Below are 18,454 nucleotides of genomic sequence, written 5' to 3'. Positions count from 1 at the left end.
CAGGATTATCCCTAAGCAAGCAAGCATCCTCTTAACACACACTTCACCACATGCATTAAATATCTCATATGAATCTTAGAACGAATACAAGATCAGGAAAATTACAGACCAGAGCTGAAGTGTATAAATCTATTAATCATTTCTGATACAGCTCTGTCCTGTCCTAGTACTCAGCACTGTAGATGTTAGGAAAGGAAACGCGTTAGGAAATAAGACTACTTTGCATCGTGGCACATGTCATGGCCAACACATTTTGTCCGCTGGTGACCTTCAAAAAGATGTATGATAAAAACAGCACTGGCGATAGACATTATTATAATTACAATTATCAGTATTATTATTATAAATCCAGAAGAATCTTTTCTTACCTGTTTAAGGCTGCACGTTTACCATAAGTTAGTGCTGCGGCGTAATCGTACTTATGTACAACATTATATTTAATAATACGAGTGGAAACGAAAGAAGAAAGAAATATATATACTGATTATAAATAAAAGCCGGTAGGAAGCACCGCTCCTGACTCTGGATGCCGAATGGAGCCTTAGTGAAACTCCGCCGGGGCGCGCGCCCAGAACGCTACGTCACGGGTGAAACTGGAGCGCGCGCGAGCGCACCGCCCACTCCTGTGTGACGTCAGAGGTCGGGTTCATTGTGAAAACGGTTCAATTCTTGCATCAGAGGAGTAGAAGGCAATCAGGCCGAATTTTACATGGAAGTCATTAAACAACATTTCATTTAATTGATCATGACGCGTATTTAAATATTTAAAGTAAGGATTAAGTTAGAAGTTAGACATAGAATGTAATAAAAAAAAATGTGCTCAAACGTCTTGGTTAAACATTGCCATTTAATATGACTGATACATATTATAATATCTATATTTAAAAAATAAGAATTTATATTACATTTACATTTAGGCATTTGGCAGACGCTCTTATCCAGAGCGACTTACATTTTTATCTCATTACACATCTGAGCAGATTATATATATATATATAAAAACTCCCACCGAATACGGGGGTCTGACAAATGCCTGGATGTGAATGTAAACTTTTAATCAGATTTTTTTGGGGTGATTCAAGATTTCAGAGTATCTTTTTTTTACTTTATCTCATTATAATTCTGAGCAATTTAGGGTTAAGGGCCTTGCTCAAGGGCCCAACAAGGACAACTTAGTGGTCGTAGGATTTAAACTTTTGACCTTCCGAACCATAGTCCAATGCCTTAACTGCTGAGCTTCCCTATTAAAGGGGATTTTCCATACTTGTGACTCATTGTACTCACTCATTGTGTCTGTGCATAAATAATGAGATAGTTTCTCAGTTCATGAGGTGATGCACTGACTTGGCTGGATACTGCACCATGGGGAAGACAAAGGAACCGGTGGAATGGTGGAATAGGGTGGTTGAACTTTATAAAGCGGGAAAGGATATAAAGAGATATCCTAAGACCTGAAAATGCCAGTGAGTACTGTTTAACCTCTGATAAAGAGGTGGAAAGTAAAAGGTTCTGTTGATACTAAACCACAGTCAGGTAGACCAAGAAAGATTTTACCCACTACTGGCAGAAGAATTGTTCAAGACAAAAAGAAAACCCACAAACTTTTTTGAGAGAAATACAGGCTGCTCTGGAAAAAAATGTGGTGTTGTTTTAAGAAGCACAATGAGGGAACACAAATGACCTGCATGGTCGAGTTGCCAGGAGAAAGCCGATACTGCACCCATGACCCAAAAAGGCTGTTGGCAGCACTGAGACAAGCACCTGCAGGGAGATCTCAAATGTGCAGTTCCTGCAAGACAACTTTTAAAAGTAGAATTGGCAGCTATACGACCTGAGATAATTAATGAGGAATTATTACAAACGACTGCATGCCGTCATTGATGCCAAAAGGGTCAATACACAGTAAGAACTGAAAATATGCAAACTTTTGAACGGGGATTTCCTCACTGGTACACATCTCCTAAGGTAGGCAAACTTTTGAGCACAACCGTGTGTGTGTGTGTGTGTGTATACAGTATATACTGTACATAAAATCAGATGTTTTTTCATATAACCAGTAGGTGGGTCCATTACAAGAATTCCTCACAGAATGTAACAGTAGGCCACGGAAAATGTGAATCCACGGTGGGCAAGTGGCGTTGATTGTGAGTTTGCACAGGTAGTCCCGTCAAAACCATTTCACAGACACGTTACTCACTGATGCATGTACTCACAGTGAAAAATGTAAAACCAGGCAGCGCCATCATCAACTTTTATATCAAACTGTGAAGTAATAATGTATCTTCATTTGATTACCAGATTATCATTAGGTTGATGTTCGCGGGCGGAACCTCAGGTAAATCTCTAATACAAATATACAGTAGATCTATGTATATACTGTACAGTACACCGATCAACCACAACATTAACGCCACCACGAGCTGAGTTAATTAACAATAACATTGATTATTAATTTGTATACTGGTAACAGGATTATAAACAGGCAAAGCTAACTCACAGGCAACAAAGTGTAGCCCGTCTGGTCTGATCTCACAAAACGGCAATACAGCACATCTCACCAAAAAAGGCTAATCAGAATAGAAAGCACCAGAACACCCAGTGCTCCAAAGCTTGCTGCGGACAGGGTCCCACTGCCAAAGAGCTGATATAGACAGAAAGACAGTAATAGAGGATTAAATACAACAGAACAAAATCTAATACAATTAAAGAGTGTGAATGCAAAATCCACTGTTGCAGGTTTTTTTTTTTTTTTTTTTTTTACTTATAGAGATAGAGATTTTGTGCATGGTTTCTACGAACCACAAGAGTAGTAATGGAAATAAATGCTAACATGTTATGCTAAAATATGGTATCATGCCTGTGTAAATTTATACTCATTAAATTGGCTCATTAGTTAGCATTGTCTGGGTCTGGGTTCGATTCCCTCCTCTGTGGGGAAGTCCAAAGACATGCAGATTAGGCTAACTGGTGTTCCCAAATTGCCCATAGTGTGTAAATGAGTGTGTGTATCTGTATGTGTGTGTGTCCTGCAATGGTTTGGCATCACGTCAAAGTTGTACCCTGCCTGGTGCCCTTAAGAATCCGCAGATAGGCTCCAGGCTCCCTGTTACCCTAAAAACAGGATTAAGTGGTATAGACGATGAGTAAGTGATATTTTATATAATACATGATAAACTACAATAGAACAGAACTGCATTTCACTGCTCTCTAGTAACCTGACATGCTGCCACTAACCTTTTTTACCTGTCGAGTGCGAACACTGATGTGCTAGTGTACATGATCCCAAACATGATAACATAGGGCCAAGTCTCATCATATGAAATTATGTCACATTAGCTATGACATGTGACATATAACTTGAGGTTTACTTGCCCAGTGGAAGTAGAATTTATTCCTTTATGCATTTAGTCACCCTGATTAAACACTCCGACAAAACAAAAGAGTGTATAAAATCAAGAAAGTGTTATGTTCTTCTACAATGTGTCTCAACATACTGTACAGTAGTGTGATTCCTGCTTTAATGCATAGACTTTCTGATGCTAAGATGGGTGTGTTTTATCAAGAAAACCTGCTTATATGCATTGCAATTAAAATAATGATAATAAAACAGGATTAACCAACAGTGTATTAAAATAGACATGAAACGCCTTAAACACACCTGTTCAACCATTCCAGTGCTTATGGTAATGAGCTGATGCAGGAAACTGGGTGTGTTAAAGTAAAGAATACACTTAAGAAGCTGAACTGCGGATTAAATGTTCTACTTATTCTACTACTTTTTTTTCCCAGGACCTGCACAAGTCCTTTGATTCTGGCTTGGTGGCAGATTAATGAACAAATGTGTGCTTGTGTTTAGGTGTGTATGTGTGTATGAGTTATCACACCGCTACCAACAGAATAAAAGTTGGTTCTAATGTACTGTAGCAAATCTTGAATACATAAACAAAATTGCTGTTAGTCTTTCGCCTGCTCCCGTCGAGGGGTCGCCACAGCAGATCAACTGATCTGCACAACGACTCAGCACCATTTTATGGTTTTTATGCCGGATGCCCTTCCTGACGCAACCCTCCAATTTTATCCCGGCTTGGGACTGGCATTGCATCCGGTGGCTGGGGTTTAACAACTGGCATTCCTTCTGCATGAACAAAATATCAGACTAAATTGGTTGGAATGCTGTTATACCATTATTCCATTAAACTGAAAAGTATTTCCTCATTCATACACTTCTTTAAAAAGAATTTTTTTTGTTTTTTAACATGATCTCGCTGCCTTCTTTCTGTGTTCATTCTAATCTGACACCATCAGCATCGACTTTATAAGCACAGCTTACCCAGCAGGTTTTTTCCAAGTGCTCAAGTTGCTTTTCAAACCTGAATTTATAAAAGTTAACTTGATCAATAAATGATGTTGTGTTTTAGAAATATACTGCCAGACTTCTCTATGCTTCAGCTAATGAGCTACTTCATTTGGTTGGTTGTTCTTTTATATATATATATATATAGATTATGGTTAATCTCATGGCATTTATATTTTTAAGCAGTGGTTTAAGGTTAGACTTTATTTACTTATTAACTATTTTATCCTTGTGCCTCTGGTGAAACATGAGCATATCGTGCATGTTTCCAGTACAGTTTTCAGTATTTTGAACAACATTTTTATATACCAGGTATGATGCTATTTAGCAAGTTAAAACATACAACAATCAGTCATAACAATAACATTAATTCTAACATACCAATAGACTGGTGACAGGATCATGGGCACCCAAGGCTCATTTATTCCAGTCCAATCAATCAGAAAAAAAAAATCTATTCCGGCCACTATAGGGCGGCACAATGGCTTAGAGGTTAGTTAGAACTTTTGCCTTGCACCTTGAGTTTGCATGTTCTCCTCAAGTTTGGTGGGTTTCCTCCGTGTCCTCTGGTTTCCTCCCACAATCCAAAGACATGCAGATAAATAATCCCGTAGTGTGAGCATGTAAATGTTGACCGAAGTTGCTACCCCGGCTGTACAAAATGGGAATAAATACAATGGTCACCATTGGACTCCATGGTCCCTAGTTTTACTACAGAGGTTCCAAGACCAATGGATGGATGGATGGCCACTATAGAAAGGCGCCTGAAAATTGAAATAGATAGACTACAATAGAAAGGCATCAGCAGACAAAGGGCCCAGCAGGCAAAGAGCCCGAGGCAGCTGAGCCGGCGCCCCCCCGCCCCCTCCATCCCCCCCAGTTCCCCCTCCAACCAATCAATTAATGGGATGCACCTGACAAATAAGTCCCAATCGACCATTGGGATACAACAGCACCCGAAGGATCTGCTTCCAACATCTTGATGTGTCTGGCACACCCCCAGAAGTCATGTAAAGTCAGGCTCCAAAGCGCCAGAGCTACCCACAAGGGGAACCTACACAATACAGGGCATAATGTTTTGCATTGTAATATTATGGCTGATCGTTGTATAGTCATATTGTGTCATGTTGTGTCACTAACTGATGACACTAATCAATCTGCTGAGTAAGCAGTTTCCAAAACATTACAACTGTATTACTCCCTCTCCTGACTCATACATCCTGTTGTCTTCCCTTTATTTACTCTTCACTATCTTGTCCCCTTTACAACCATGGTATTGGAAATTGTATTCACAATGGTACAAAAATGCTGTTGGATTGCTACAAGGAAAAATAATAATAATAAAAAATTAACACATAAGTAGATTTTTTTCCATTAATGAATTACCTGATATTACACCTTAGTTTGCTTATTCCTCAATTCATGTGGAATATACTTAAAATACTTAAAATACTTAAAAATTTTTAGTAAGTAATATTTTATATTTAAAAATATCCTGTTGTGTGACTGCAATAGGTACAGGGAAGGAAATAAACTTTGCATAGGACTGTCATGTAAAATAATAAAAGATTTTAAAAATTAAACATACATGTACATAAATATGTAAAATTTTCATTTGGCAGGGTTTTTTTAAAAAGTGTAATCAATAAGCAATTAAATAATATAATTCATTTCATTCATAAAATCCATTAATATGTAAAGCCACACTGCCAGATGTAGTATTATGTATAGTTTTACGGTGTTGATAGATAAAGATGAACAAAAATGTTAAATTAGTTTTGGAGAAGCTAACAATGTTGGGTATACTATCAATAAATGAACAAATTCTGTAGCTCAGTATGCAAACATGGCTGGAAAATTCCCTCGGTGTTCATAATACTCTCTTTCTTGAGTGCACATGCTGAATACTCTCTATCACAAACCCCCAGTCACTCAAAGAATGGCATATAAGACAGACAGTGAGGCTACTGTTATTGTGCACAAAGGGATTCCTGTGAATGAATGTGAATTGACCTCATGCTTGCCATTCACAGTGCATGAACGTTCAAGTCACTCTAAATCAATCATGCAGTGACCAATCCACTTGCTTAACAATGCTAATGGAGTTGTATTATATCCAGTATTTACACAAACTGCCTGACCAAAAAAGACATTTATAATTTGTTCTATAATCTGGTTTGCCCATCTAAAGTTTTGCTAATGGTGCACATTATGGTGGTCAATGCATGTGTAATGATAACTAATTATGCCTCAAGAACCACCTTTTACAATTTGAATATTCCCATGCTATCATGAAAACTGATGTAAAAACCTGGTCATTCAGCGCATTCAGGTCACTAGCTAACTTTTTACGTTTTTAGCTTTTTTTATTGCCAGATAATGTTGCAAAGCCTAGACCTAACCAACTGAAGCAAACATAGAAAATCCTTTGCAGTCAATGACTGCCTGAAGTCTGGAACCATGGACATAGATATGACCATATGCTGATTTATTTTTCCCCTTAGATGCTTTACTAGGCTTGTTTGTGGGTCCTTCTGCTTTCAATCTCATCTTCAGTAGGTGAAAAGCATGATCTATTTGGTTGAGGTCAGGTGACTGACTTGGCCACTGAAGAATATTATATTTCTTTGCCTTGGGTAGCTTTCACTGCATGATTTGGGTCATTATCCATCTGTAACAGTCAAGCGGCGTCCTATCGATTTTGGGCAGAAAGTATACACCTATACACTTCAGAATACCTCCTGCTTCTTTGATCAGAGGTCAGGTCATCAATACATGCCAGTGCCATGGTTCCATTGGCAGCCAAGCACACTTGTTTGACAGATGACTCGGTATGCTTCGGATCATAAACTTGTCCTTCCTTTCTCTATACTTTTCTTTTCCCATCCTTTTGGTACAAGTACATTTTGGTTTCATCAGTCTAATGCAGGGGTCTCCAAATCCAGTCCTGAAGGGCCAGTGACCAGCACAGTTTGTAATTCACCAACACCTAAACACACCCACTGAACCTAGGAATTAACAGATTAGTTAAATCAGCTAAGAAGTAGTTAAGAAGAATCACCAAACTGTGTTGGTCACTGGATTCAAGGCTTTTCTAATAAATCTGGCAAAGTTTTCTGGAAAGTCTAATCTGGCCTTTCTCTTCTTTCTTTCTGAGACTTTTAATCTGACACCTCAACAGTGAGGCATAAAAGTGGCAGCACCATGTTATGTGGGTGTTGGGTAGCTGGAAAAGAAATTGGTAGATGACATCATAAGGAAGGAGGATTATCTAGAAATACTAAGCACTGGAACAACACCATGGTTTTAAGCAGAAAGAGAAAAACTGTCACAACTGGGTATTGCTGCAAGACTTGCTCACATTGATCCTTAGCATTTAAAGTTGAATGTGTGGACTGAATGAGTGTTTGGGTGACGAGGGCCACAAACCTGGCTAGGGAGGAATGAGGAAGAAGGAAGAAATCTCAGTAAAGTATTGTAAGGAGCTTGTGTTAAGTCTACATCAAGTGTTTTATTAAGTTAAGAAATTAAAAGGCAATGTCACCAGATAGTACTGTATAAAAGTGCATTTTTGACCCACTGAAAATCTGATGCAGCAAATAAAAGCTGGAATAAATGTATTTCCTAATCACAGTATTATGTTAAAGAAAGCCACTGTGCTGCATAACTTTATAGTAATATCCCCAAAACATTATCAAATGTCAAATGCCATTTTATGTTGTTTTGCTTGGCATGGCTTCTGATTTACTGTGCGTTATCCTCCTGAGACCTGGTCTCTACTGTTATGTACTGTACAGTACTGTCCTAAAATCTTGAGAAATGAGCCATACCTTCATTTGTTCAAATTAATTTAAAAATAGAAACAAATGTTTTACTTGAACAGACTATAAAGTGGTTGGATTATTTGGGTATACAGTAAGCAGATGACAGTGCCATGTCATCTGCTTGTGCTGGTCGACTCCTTTATCAAGTCCAAAGGTTGGAGGACTTCATGCTTACCTTTGCTAACAAGCCTAATGGAGATATCCATCGATTTCCGTTTCCAGCAGGACTTTACACCTGCACACAGTGCCAAAACTACCAGTAACTGGATTGCTGACCATGATATTACTGCTTGATTGGCCAGCCAACTCACCTGACCTGACTCAACAATGCAGATGAGCTGAAGTCTGTTATCAAAGCAATCTGGTCTTCAATAACACCTGAGCAGTGCTACAGATCGTCTCCATGCTACATGGATTGCTACATGAATTGCAGTAATTCATGTTCAAGAAGCCTTAACCAAGTGATAAGTGCATAAAGTAATGTTTTAGAGTTTCTGCAGTCATTTTTTTAAAAATTAATCTTATTATATAATTTTATATTTTGAAATACTACTGTAGATTTTTGCATTTAAAATGCACTGTTATTCGCTTTTTAAATTAAATCATGAAAGAAAATGTACTTTTTCATTAAATTCTACTTTTTCATTTCATTAAATTTTTGAGATTTAGTGAATATTATAAAATACACGAAAGTCTGCCTCTTTGAAAGCAAAATATAAAGAAATGAGCAATGGCTCCAGACTTTTGCATGCACAGTACTGTACATTACATGTTCTTCTCACTGTTTCACTTTATTGGCACCTGATAGCAATCAACTTAATCAATGTTTTCAAGGTCAAATCATATTTTATAATTATTACGATTATACCCAACTGTTGTCATAAGAAGATCACACAAGGACATAAAGACAATATAGCTGATAAAATATTTCATGTCTTCATATGAGGACATCGGGGTCTGACGAGGTTGAATCAAAACATCTGAACATACAGTATCAGTGAATTTAATTACTGTCCCCTTTAAATCTATGTTTTGTACTTCAGCTTGTTGGTATCGTATGGAGTTCTAAGTGCATTGTATTGATACTAAACATGAGTTGCATATATATTTTCTAATTTTTTAATGATTCATGTGAAACCTTATGATCTGGCAACCAGTGATTGTTTTTAATTGCAAATAAACCCACATGAACCATAAAGAGGAAAAGCAGTGAAAAAACCATGAGGATTGGAACAGAAGCTGCAGAAAGATGAGACTTTTCTTCTAAAATACAACACAGTAATTTAAATATGGCAGTACAGCATAGGGCATGCTGAAAAAAAAAAACAAACAAACAAATAAACAAACAAAAATAAACAAGTATATAAAAATATGCCATCAGATCATTCATATCAACAATCGTAGACAGTGAGAGCACTATGTACAGAAAAAAAGGCAATATATATATCCAAATTTACAATAAACACTATGACTTCCTTCACAAAAATGTCTGGAAGGCTACTTACATACACACCGGAGTTACAGATCTGATGGATTTTCTGCTCATTTATGTGCTATCATATGAAAATATGCTTCTCTAGACATGTAACTGTGTGAAATTAAAAAGCAAACGATTCTTTTAAATGCCACAAAATCATCAGCCCTAGAGTGTGTGATTTTCCAGATGTGGAGATACAGCACACCAAAATACACGTTTGTAACACTACAACACATCTATAAAAAGCTGGCAGCTTTCTCTCACACGGACACACACACACACAGATTTTCCCTATTTGATAGGGATGGAGCTTCTCTCCTCAAAATCACAGCATATTGTTCAGTTTTTTTTTTTTATCTTAAAGCACATGATTCAGTAATTACTAATAGCAAAAAATGTGTGTGTAGTTAGAAAAATTATGCGTCCTGCAAATTTAAAAAGTTAAGTTAAAATCGTAGCCAGTCAGAGAATTGATAATACAACATCACCAATAACAGGTTACGTAACGCTAGCTAGCTTGCTAGGTAACTTGGCTAGTATTAATTTCACAATATAATTCATTAATTCATTCATTTCTATTCCATAACATTTTTATCCTGGCATGGGTCATGGTGTCTCTGGAGTCTGTCCCAGGAACACTCTGTGTGACATGGGAATATATATATATTTTCCCACATCTGGGCAATTTAGCATGAACAATCCACATGCTTGCATTTTTTTCAGTAGGTGGGAGAAAACTAAAGATGAGGAAAAAACTTGTAAAACACAAAACTCATACAGAGAACAACCAAAGCTCAATAATTCAGAACAGTATTGCGGTGATTTGGCAATGCTACCCACTTTTCACACAATAACAGTTTACTTAATGCTAGTTGGCTGGCTAGCAAACGTTACACAACGTTAGCCAGATAGTTGTATAGATATCGATAATGTTAGTTAAGATAAGCAGTTAATGTTAGTTAAGCTTACCCAGGACCATGGTATTTTATTTGTGTCCAGATACCAGCATTTAATAGCATGTGATACTAAAAGAACCCTCTCATGCTAATAAACGCACACAAATCATATGGAGAAGAAACCTGAATCTTTTCTTAACTATTAATGACCGCTAATATTGACAATATCAAGAGGAGCAACTAAAGCTACCTTATACAATACAACTATCCTGTTTAAACATAAGTATTGCATTTAAACTTTCTATTAAATAGAGAGAAAAATGGGCTGGCCTGAACTTCCAGATCAATATCAGTGAGTGAGGTCATTAAACAATTAGTGCCAGATACCATGAACTGCACCAACACAACGATTTTCATTCAATTCAGCGAGCACTGAGACATGTGATTGCAGGTCCACGCTTTCAAGAAGCATTTAACAATTAATGGTACAGAGGCTTCCCTGGAACTGGCTAGTTAGCAGGAACTGTTGCGTTCAGCAAAGTACACCAAATCATTCAATCTTTTAAGGAACTGATGTTTAGATGCGTTAAGCCCTAATTTGAGAGGTGTACAAACCAAGCCGGGACTTGTGAGGAACTTTCTCATGAATGAAGGGGTAAAACCAATTGCTATTAATAGAAAATTTTATGCACAGCACGGTGATTAAACTTGGAAACAGTAAAGCATTTTAAAGGTGCAAAGGTTGTAAAGAAGGCAGTATGTCTATGAATGACAAATCAGCCAAGGTGACTTGGAGCCCACTTCAGTCATTACTGTGAACATTCAGTGAATGGAATGCCTGATTCTTGAAAATCTTTGGATAACTTGTTAACTTAAGCAGAAGAGACGCATTCATCTGTGAGAAGTGTACACACAATCAATTAAGAACACCACTTGCACATTACAGGAACTCGGCTGGGAGTTTTTGCCACATCCCCAGTACAATGCTGACCATGTTTGGACCATTGAGGGAGTTCCTGGGAGGCCAGTGTTTCTGACATGAAGCAGGCAGTCTGATTACGGCTCTGGCATGAAAACTTTCTACCTTGATGTTATCCATGCACTAGTGAAACGCTGAGGTAAGTACATTATTGTAGCAGGGGATTATGGAGAGAAATAAAGATAATTTTTACTCTCATAATGGTGTTCTGTTATTCTGCACAATCAGAAGTCCCGGTTTGACATGAACACCCCACATATCAAAACAAGTGGTGATGTTACATTAATGTGTTCCAGATTGGCTGATCAAGTTGGTCACTTGGCAGGACGTGCAAAACACTCAAGGTGTTTAAATCTGATCAAAAATATTCACGCCGGTTCAAATGTTTAACTATGAATGAAAAATCCTCATAATAGCAAACGTTGTGATGGGAGTGAATATGCACATTTGTATTTAAAGGTGATTTTTATTACTAAAAGAAGGATGAGAATGCTATAACCAACCAATCACACATACACACACACACACACACACACACACACACACACACACACACACACAGCAATCAGCCGTAACAGAAGCTTACATATAGATAACCAGCATGGATAACAATGTGCGCAAACCCGCATGACTAAAACACACATACACACATACACACACACGTGTTCTCACAGAGCAAGTGTTTGCTAAATAAACAGCCAACTGACACTCGGTTCCTACTAAGATAATGATTACCTCTGTCTGTGTGGTATGTGATCTTAACTCTTACTTTCTTACCACTTAGATCAGTGTGAATAAGACTTTTCCCAGATGTGACCGTGGATGCAAGATAACGTTTATATATAAAGCCGTATATAGAGACCATCAATTTTAATTAAACCCTTCTGTCACATATTGCTGCCCGTCAGCTGTCGGATAAGTAGAAAAAAAAAAAAAAAAAATTGTGAAAGAAAGTTTGTGCTGCTTCTGATACATCCTGTTGAAAAGAGTGCATGCCCTTTCCTATCATCTCTTATTAAAACTGAAGTTTAAAATGCAGAACAATAAAATTGTAAGACGATGTTTAAAAGGACATGTTGGAAAACAAATGCTTAGAACGGTAAGTTTTGGGGATGTTTTTGTGTTCCATAGAAATACATGCAGATTTCTAGAGAAATAACACTTCCAAGGAATTTGCTTGAACAACTTATGTCAATCCTTTTTTTTTTTTTAATCCTGTTTATAGTGTATAATACGTGTGTGTGTGTGTGTGTGTGTGGTTGTGCGTGGTGGTCTGGGAAAACTCATTGGATATCTCTGCGGCTAAATCCCTCCTGGCAGAACACAATGCATATTATTTCCCTTTTAACAGCACATTCTGAAGTGTGTTATTCTTCTTAGACCACTGTGATTTGCTATTGAATTTCAATTTCATGGAACACTTGCTATATTATATCTATAAACGATCTAGCCTTTCCTATTTTTTTGCTCGTTCTTGACAAAAAATCTTCAGATTCAACACAACATTCTCTGTCTTGAAGACCTTTGCTAACAATTTTACTTTTTTCCTTGTTAAATAGCAACACTTTTCAAATTTCATGTATTAAAACAATGTGAGCCCTATTAGCTTTTTTGTTTTTGTTAGATATCTATTGAATCTTAAATGTTCAGTTTATTTGAGAGGATCACAGGAACGCCTACTTATTTTAAACACCCGAATTCTTGAACAATTCTCACTAATTTACACCAGATTGCCCCCTTACTGTCCTGCTAAATTCAGTGTAAGCAGTTTCAGAATGTCTTGTTTAAATGATAAGCAATCACTCATTCATTCATTCTTTCTCTATGCTGTTATCCTGTACAGGGTCAAAAGAGGGGACTCTGGGCACAAGGTGGGTACAGCCTGGGTGGCATGCCAGTCTATCACAGGGCATAAGCAAACACTCATTCTCACACTATGGGCAACATCTGGACTGTGGAATGAAACTGGACTACTTAGGGGAAACCCACCAAGCATAGAGGGAACATGCAAAATCCATTCACACAGATCCAAAGGGAGACATCAAATCCTCTATTCTGGAGATATGACGCAACAGTGCCATCAGTGCACCATGCTGTCTACATGGTAAAAAGACAGATTCGAACATTTGTTCTGAACACACAGTGCCTTCTGCCATAACACGAGTGCACTATTACCTCCGGGTCTCCTTGTGTAAGTGCTTATTAAGCTGATGACGCAAATCACGCACAAATCAACAAACACATATGATCCTTCTTCGCCTAAATTACCAAAACAATGCTTAATGCTGGTGTTAAGGAATGCATGATGTAAACAATAGTGTTAAAACTCAGCTCACTAAGGTGTGGCTTGATTTCTTTCTTCTTCTTTTTTTTGTAGATGCCTTCAACATAAGCACTTTAGTTTTTCCTTTTTTTAACAATGTTCTATCTTTTACATATGTAAAAAGATACATTTGCTGATGCTCAAACCTTAATATTGTTGAACATACAGTATTGTCAATAAGGGAAATGTGCTTAACTTTTTTTTTTCTTGCTAAATCGTTGACTGCTGGTTACAATGCTGCGCGTGGTGTGTGTATTGGCACGGTTGGACTGAACTGTCTGGAAAGTAGCAGGAACGAGCCGTACAGCTTTATGTTTTTAGGTAACAGAAAAGAGGTCTTTATAAATTAAGTGCTGTTTAAAAAAAAAAAAAAAAAACATAAATACTGTACACAGTTTCACCACAACAGCTACATCAGCTGCTCCTTTATATACCCTACAAGGCTCCATACTTTAAAGGAAAAAAAAAGACATCAAAACACTAACTGGAAAACAGAAAGTATAATGCACTGTGTGATGTGTAAAGAAGTAAGGTGCGTTTGTGGTGATTTGTTGATAAAGATACGGATGATCTCATAGGTAGGCCTGTTTCCACCAACGCAGCACTGGATCTCTAACCATTCCTTAACCAGCCGTCTGTGTCGAATCAACAAAATATTTTTAGTTTGCAAATAAAATCATGGGGATTGGGGGGGTGGAACTGCTTTATCACCATGGCGACAAACTTAAGCAACTCAATTTGCATAATCATCAAAGCAAGCGCCTCAAGAGCTCTTTAGATGGGTTTTTCACTCTAAAAAGACGTTCTACTTGGAAGTCTCTCTGATAGACGGGATATCTTTTAAGAGTTTACTAAAGAAAGACAAATCTGTATTTGAGTGCCAAATTTAATCCAAAAACTAAATAATCGCAAAAATGAATATTGCCACAAATAATGAATAATTATTCAAAAAATAAGTAAAACTAAATGCTTAGGGGGAAACCAAGGGTTTCTTTCTTCTTGGTCCCTCTAGAGAAAGGTAAAGTTCTACAGTACAAACCAAGAAAATAGTCTTATTTTAGAAATATAAGCTTCTTATAAAATCAGAACCATGTCAAAGGCTTTTGAGGAACCACTTTTAAGGAATTCTTAGTTCATTCTCATTTCCAAGAGTAAATAAATAATATACTTAAGTGACACCATACTCAAAACATGCCTCAAAAAAGACAGACGCATGTATGTCTTGTTTCTGCATGTAATAATTGTCTATATGAGCTAAAGGGTTTAGATGGTTCTATCTCAGAAGCACACACAAATAACACTGTTTTTTTAAGGTTAGTTTAATTTACATAAAGCTTCAGTTCTTAAACTGGTGGAAATTCAGGCCATTTCTTGAAATCCCTGAACTGACTGCATTGTGGAGAAGTAAAAGCGGTAAGGTGGGGTAAGTGTGTGGCTTTAGTTGGTGTGTGTGTGTGTGTGTGTTTGTGTGTGTGTGTAAATAGAATATAGTCTTAAGTAGATACCCTAGCCTTATATTGCACATTGGTTAGGTACAGACACTCTCGTATTGCTCTCGCTTTTGGAGCTCGAGACAAAACCTTTGTTGTTCGTGAACGCGATCACAGTGTGACGGAACAGTAGTTGATCACGCCGTGTGTAAACGAGTCCATCATCCATCGTTCTCTAAAGGGGGGCAGGACAGAAAACAATCAGTGATATCCAGTCAGCTTTAGTGTCCAATCAGTCCCAATAGACTTGAGTCTATTTCTAGATTTGTAATATCCTCTCTGCTCTATCCTTCTTTCAGCTTTGAGGGCTTTTTCCCACACTGGATTTGATTCAGTCATCATGCTCTTTCTCTCCTTCATTCTCCATCCAGCAGTTTTTTTTCCCTTTCTGTGACAAGTCCTCCGTGTCATCTCTTGTCTGTAGACTGGTGTCACGTTATACGCATACATCCCACTACAAAAACACCACAAGCAGCGCGAGATTCACTTCTTACACCATGTGGGACACAGAGAGTACAACTCGACGACTGATTACACAACGAAACAAAGAAAATGTTAGAAACCACCCTTTCAGTTTCTGTCAAGCTCATGCACAGAAATAGCAGGGTTCAGAGGCTTGAGCAGCACGCTGCCAGAAAGGAGGCGGAGCCTGATGTCACAGTCTGCGGGCCTGATACAGAGGAGTTGAAGCCTCTCACACGCGCCACAGCAGCAGGTGGTTGGTGCTGTCGTCTCGTCCCACTGTCTCGCTGCTGCTGTTTAGCCTGAAGTCCTCGTAGCCGTCTCCACCGCTGATCACTAGCAGAGTGGATTTGCCTGTGATGATGGTGGAGGCCCGGCGCTGTTGCACTCCTCCATCACCACTCAGTTCTGAGATGCACACATCACAGAGACAGGGTAAGAACAGGAAAAGTTCGACCAATAATAGTGGGTAAAATGTAGTCTTCCTTTTAAATAATGATGCTGAAAAATTTCAAATTTCATTCAAGCTGATAAATGATCAGGGATTTTTGCTTTTTGTTAAGAACTTAATTATTAATATATTAATTAAGTTAATGCATTTTTATAAATATTTTTTCCCCACTCATTTGCCAATTTTTAAAAAATATTATTAGTTATGTTATGACTTAATAGCAATGCAGGTTACACTTTAAAATTGTGATATGACCGTTCAAAAGTGTGATTTTACAGATATTACGAATTGTGATGTTTCAGTTTAAAAGTATGATATTAAAGTTAAAAATTGTAATTTTTCAGTTTAAAATCGCAATTTTACAGTTTAAGTATGATATTACAGTTTAAAAGTATGATATTAAAGTTAAAAATTGTGATGTTACAGTTTAAAATTGTGGTATTAAAGTTTAAAATAGTGATGTTTCAGTTTAAAAAGGTAATGTAACAGTTTAAATGTTAACATTTAAAATAGCAGCAGTTTAGATACAGCAACACATTTCAGAATTGCACAGTTGCACTTTAAAATAACTGTTCCAGCTAGAAATGGCAGAGCTTGAGTTTAAAATGGTGTTGTTACTTAAACACCTGATAATGTTAAACCAAAAAACAGTGTTTACAGTTTGTTACAGTATTACAATTTAAAATTATGGTGTTAGTTTAAAATTGCGAGTAAATACATTGGAATGTTGGTGATACAGCTTCAAATACTGCATTTACATATTTTAAAAAATTTAAATTTAAAAAATGTTTTAAGAAAAGTGTAAATAGCGATATTACAATAAAAAACACTGAGACACATTGATCACCTTATAGTCTTGTGCCGTTTTGGTTAAGTGTAGTGTATGTTTTTCAAAATGTAGTGATGTTTTTCAAAATTCACCTCATGTTGCATATTACATAGTTTTTTTTTGTTTTTCGTTTTTTTTAACGCACCTGACTCTGCTTGAGAGGGAAAGTGGACATCAAAACCTTCAGGGAGCTCAACAGAGGTGAGGAAGCGGACATGGCCGGTGTGGCCGTGGGCAGAGCCAGTGGGCACGAGTGGAGTCCTCAGAGGTCCTGTGCCTACGTTGGAGGCCACAGGCGGGACTGGCAGAGTGAGCACTACTCCGGCACTCGTCCCAATCCACAACACATCTCTACAGGCCAAGAGAGCGGTGATCCTTAGGCATGCAGCCTTGTGCTGGCGGATAATGGCATCCGAGCCTAGGAGGGAGAGAAAAACTTTTACCACTGACATTTACAACACTGTGACCCTGTTAAATAATGGTCTCCTTACAGACAACTTAGCCATACCAATGATTCTATATTTCTCCTTGCTTTCCATCTGTTTTTAATTATTACAATTATGTGGAGCATCCACCATACAAGTCCATGTGAGTTAGCCAGTACCATTATAACGATATCATATTATTAATATACATACGCATTAACATAAATCTATAAATATTCTTTTTTACCTGCAAGCATCTTGTGAACAGCAGGTGCCACGTCCACTTCAGCGATGCTCTCGTAGCTAGTGGAGTGGTACAAACGAACTTGTGCGCTGCCTTGCAAAGCCACCCACACACCCTGACCATAGCTCACCATGCAGGTCACACATCGGCCGCTGTCCTGACCCACTGCAAATGAGTGCTAAATACACACACAGACGCACACACGATGTATACACATAAATAAACACATGCCCATGATTAAATATAGTAAAACAACAACCCTGATACTCATCGAAGTTTAAAAGAAAAAGCATGCATCTGTATATTCTGTTTTAGCATACGTCATCATCATTCAAAACACTCACTTTCACTCACTCATCTTCTATACCGCTTGATCCTGTATTCAGGGTCGCGGGGACCTGGAGCCAATCCCAGGATGCTGAGGGCACGAGGCAGGGTACACCCTGGACAGTGTGCCAATCCATCACAGGGCACACACACATGCACACACTTATTCACACTACAGGCAATTTGGGAACGCCAATTAGCCTAATCTACATGTCTTTGGACTGTGGGAGGAACCCGGAGTACCCGGAGAAAACCCACCAAACACGGGGGAGAACATGCAAACTCCATGCACACAGAGACGAGATTCGAGCCTGGCCGGGAATCGAATCCGGACCCTGGAGGTGCAGTGCGACAGTGCTAACCACTACACCAC

The 18,454-nt window shown here is 38.0% G+C and overlaps 2 protein-coding genes across 4 annotated transcripts in view; both read right to left on the bottom strand.

The window, feature by feature from the left end:
* relt (RELT TNF receptor) overlaps nucleotides 1-519 on the bottom strand; it is a 29,764-nt gene extending 29,245 nt beyond the window's left edge. For both annotated transcript variants that reach the window (XM_053501109.1, XM_053501110.1), the window contains exon 1: nucleotides 369-519. The gene's annotated coding sequence lies outside the window, so the exon portion shown is untranslated. The remainder of the gene's footprint in view (nucleotides 1-368) is intronic.
* A 14,292-nt stretch (nucleotides 520-14,811) lies between these two features.
* Nucleotides 14,812-18,454, bottom strand: part of LOC128527469 (rho guanine nucleotide exchange factor 17-like) — a 99,818-nt gene continuing 96,175 nt past the window's right edge. For both annotated transcript variants that reach the window (XM_053499860.1, XM_053499861.1), the window contains 3 exons: nucleotides 17,758-17,932; nucleotides 17,231-17,503; nucleotides 14,812-16,213 (listed from right to left, as the gene is read on the bottom strand). In XM_053499860.1, coding sequence (XP_053355835.1) covers nucleotides 16,038-16,213; nucleotides 17,231-17,503; nucleotides 17,758-17,932 — 624 coding nt within the window. In that variant the 3' untranslated portion in view covers nucleotides 14,812-16,037. The remainder of the gene's footprint in view (nucleotides 16,214-17,230; nucleotides 17,504-17,757; nucleotides 17,933-18,454) is intronic.

This window comes from Clarias gariepinus, chromosome 7 (genome assembly GCF_024256425.1).
Source record: "Clarias gariepinus isolate MV-2021 ecotype Netherlands chromosome 7, CGAR_prim_01v2, whole genome shotgun sequence".
Classification (NCBI taxonomy): domain Eukaryota; kingdom Metazoa; phylum Chordata; class Actinopteri; order Siluriformes; family Clariidae; genus Clarias; species Clarias gariepinus.
This window is presented reverse-complemented; position numbering and strand designations above follow the sequence as displayed.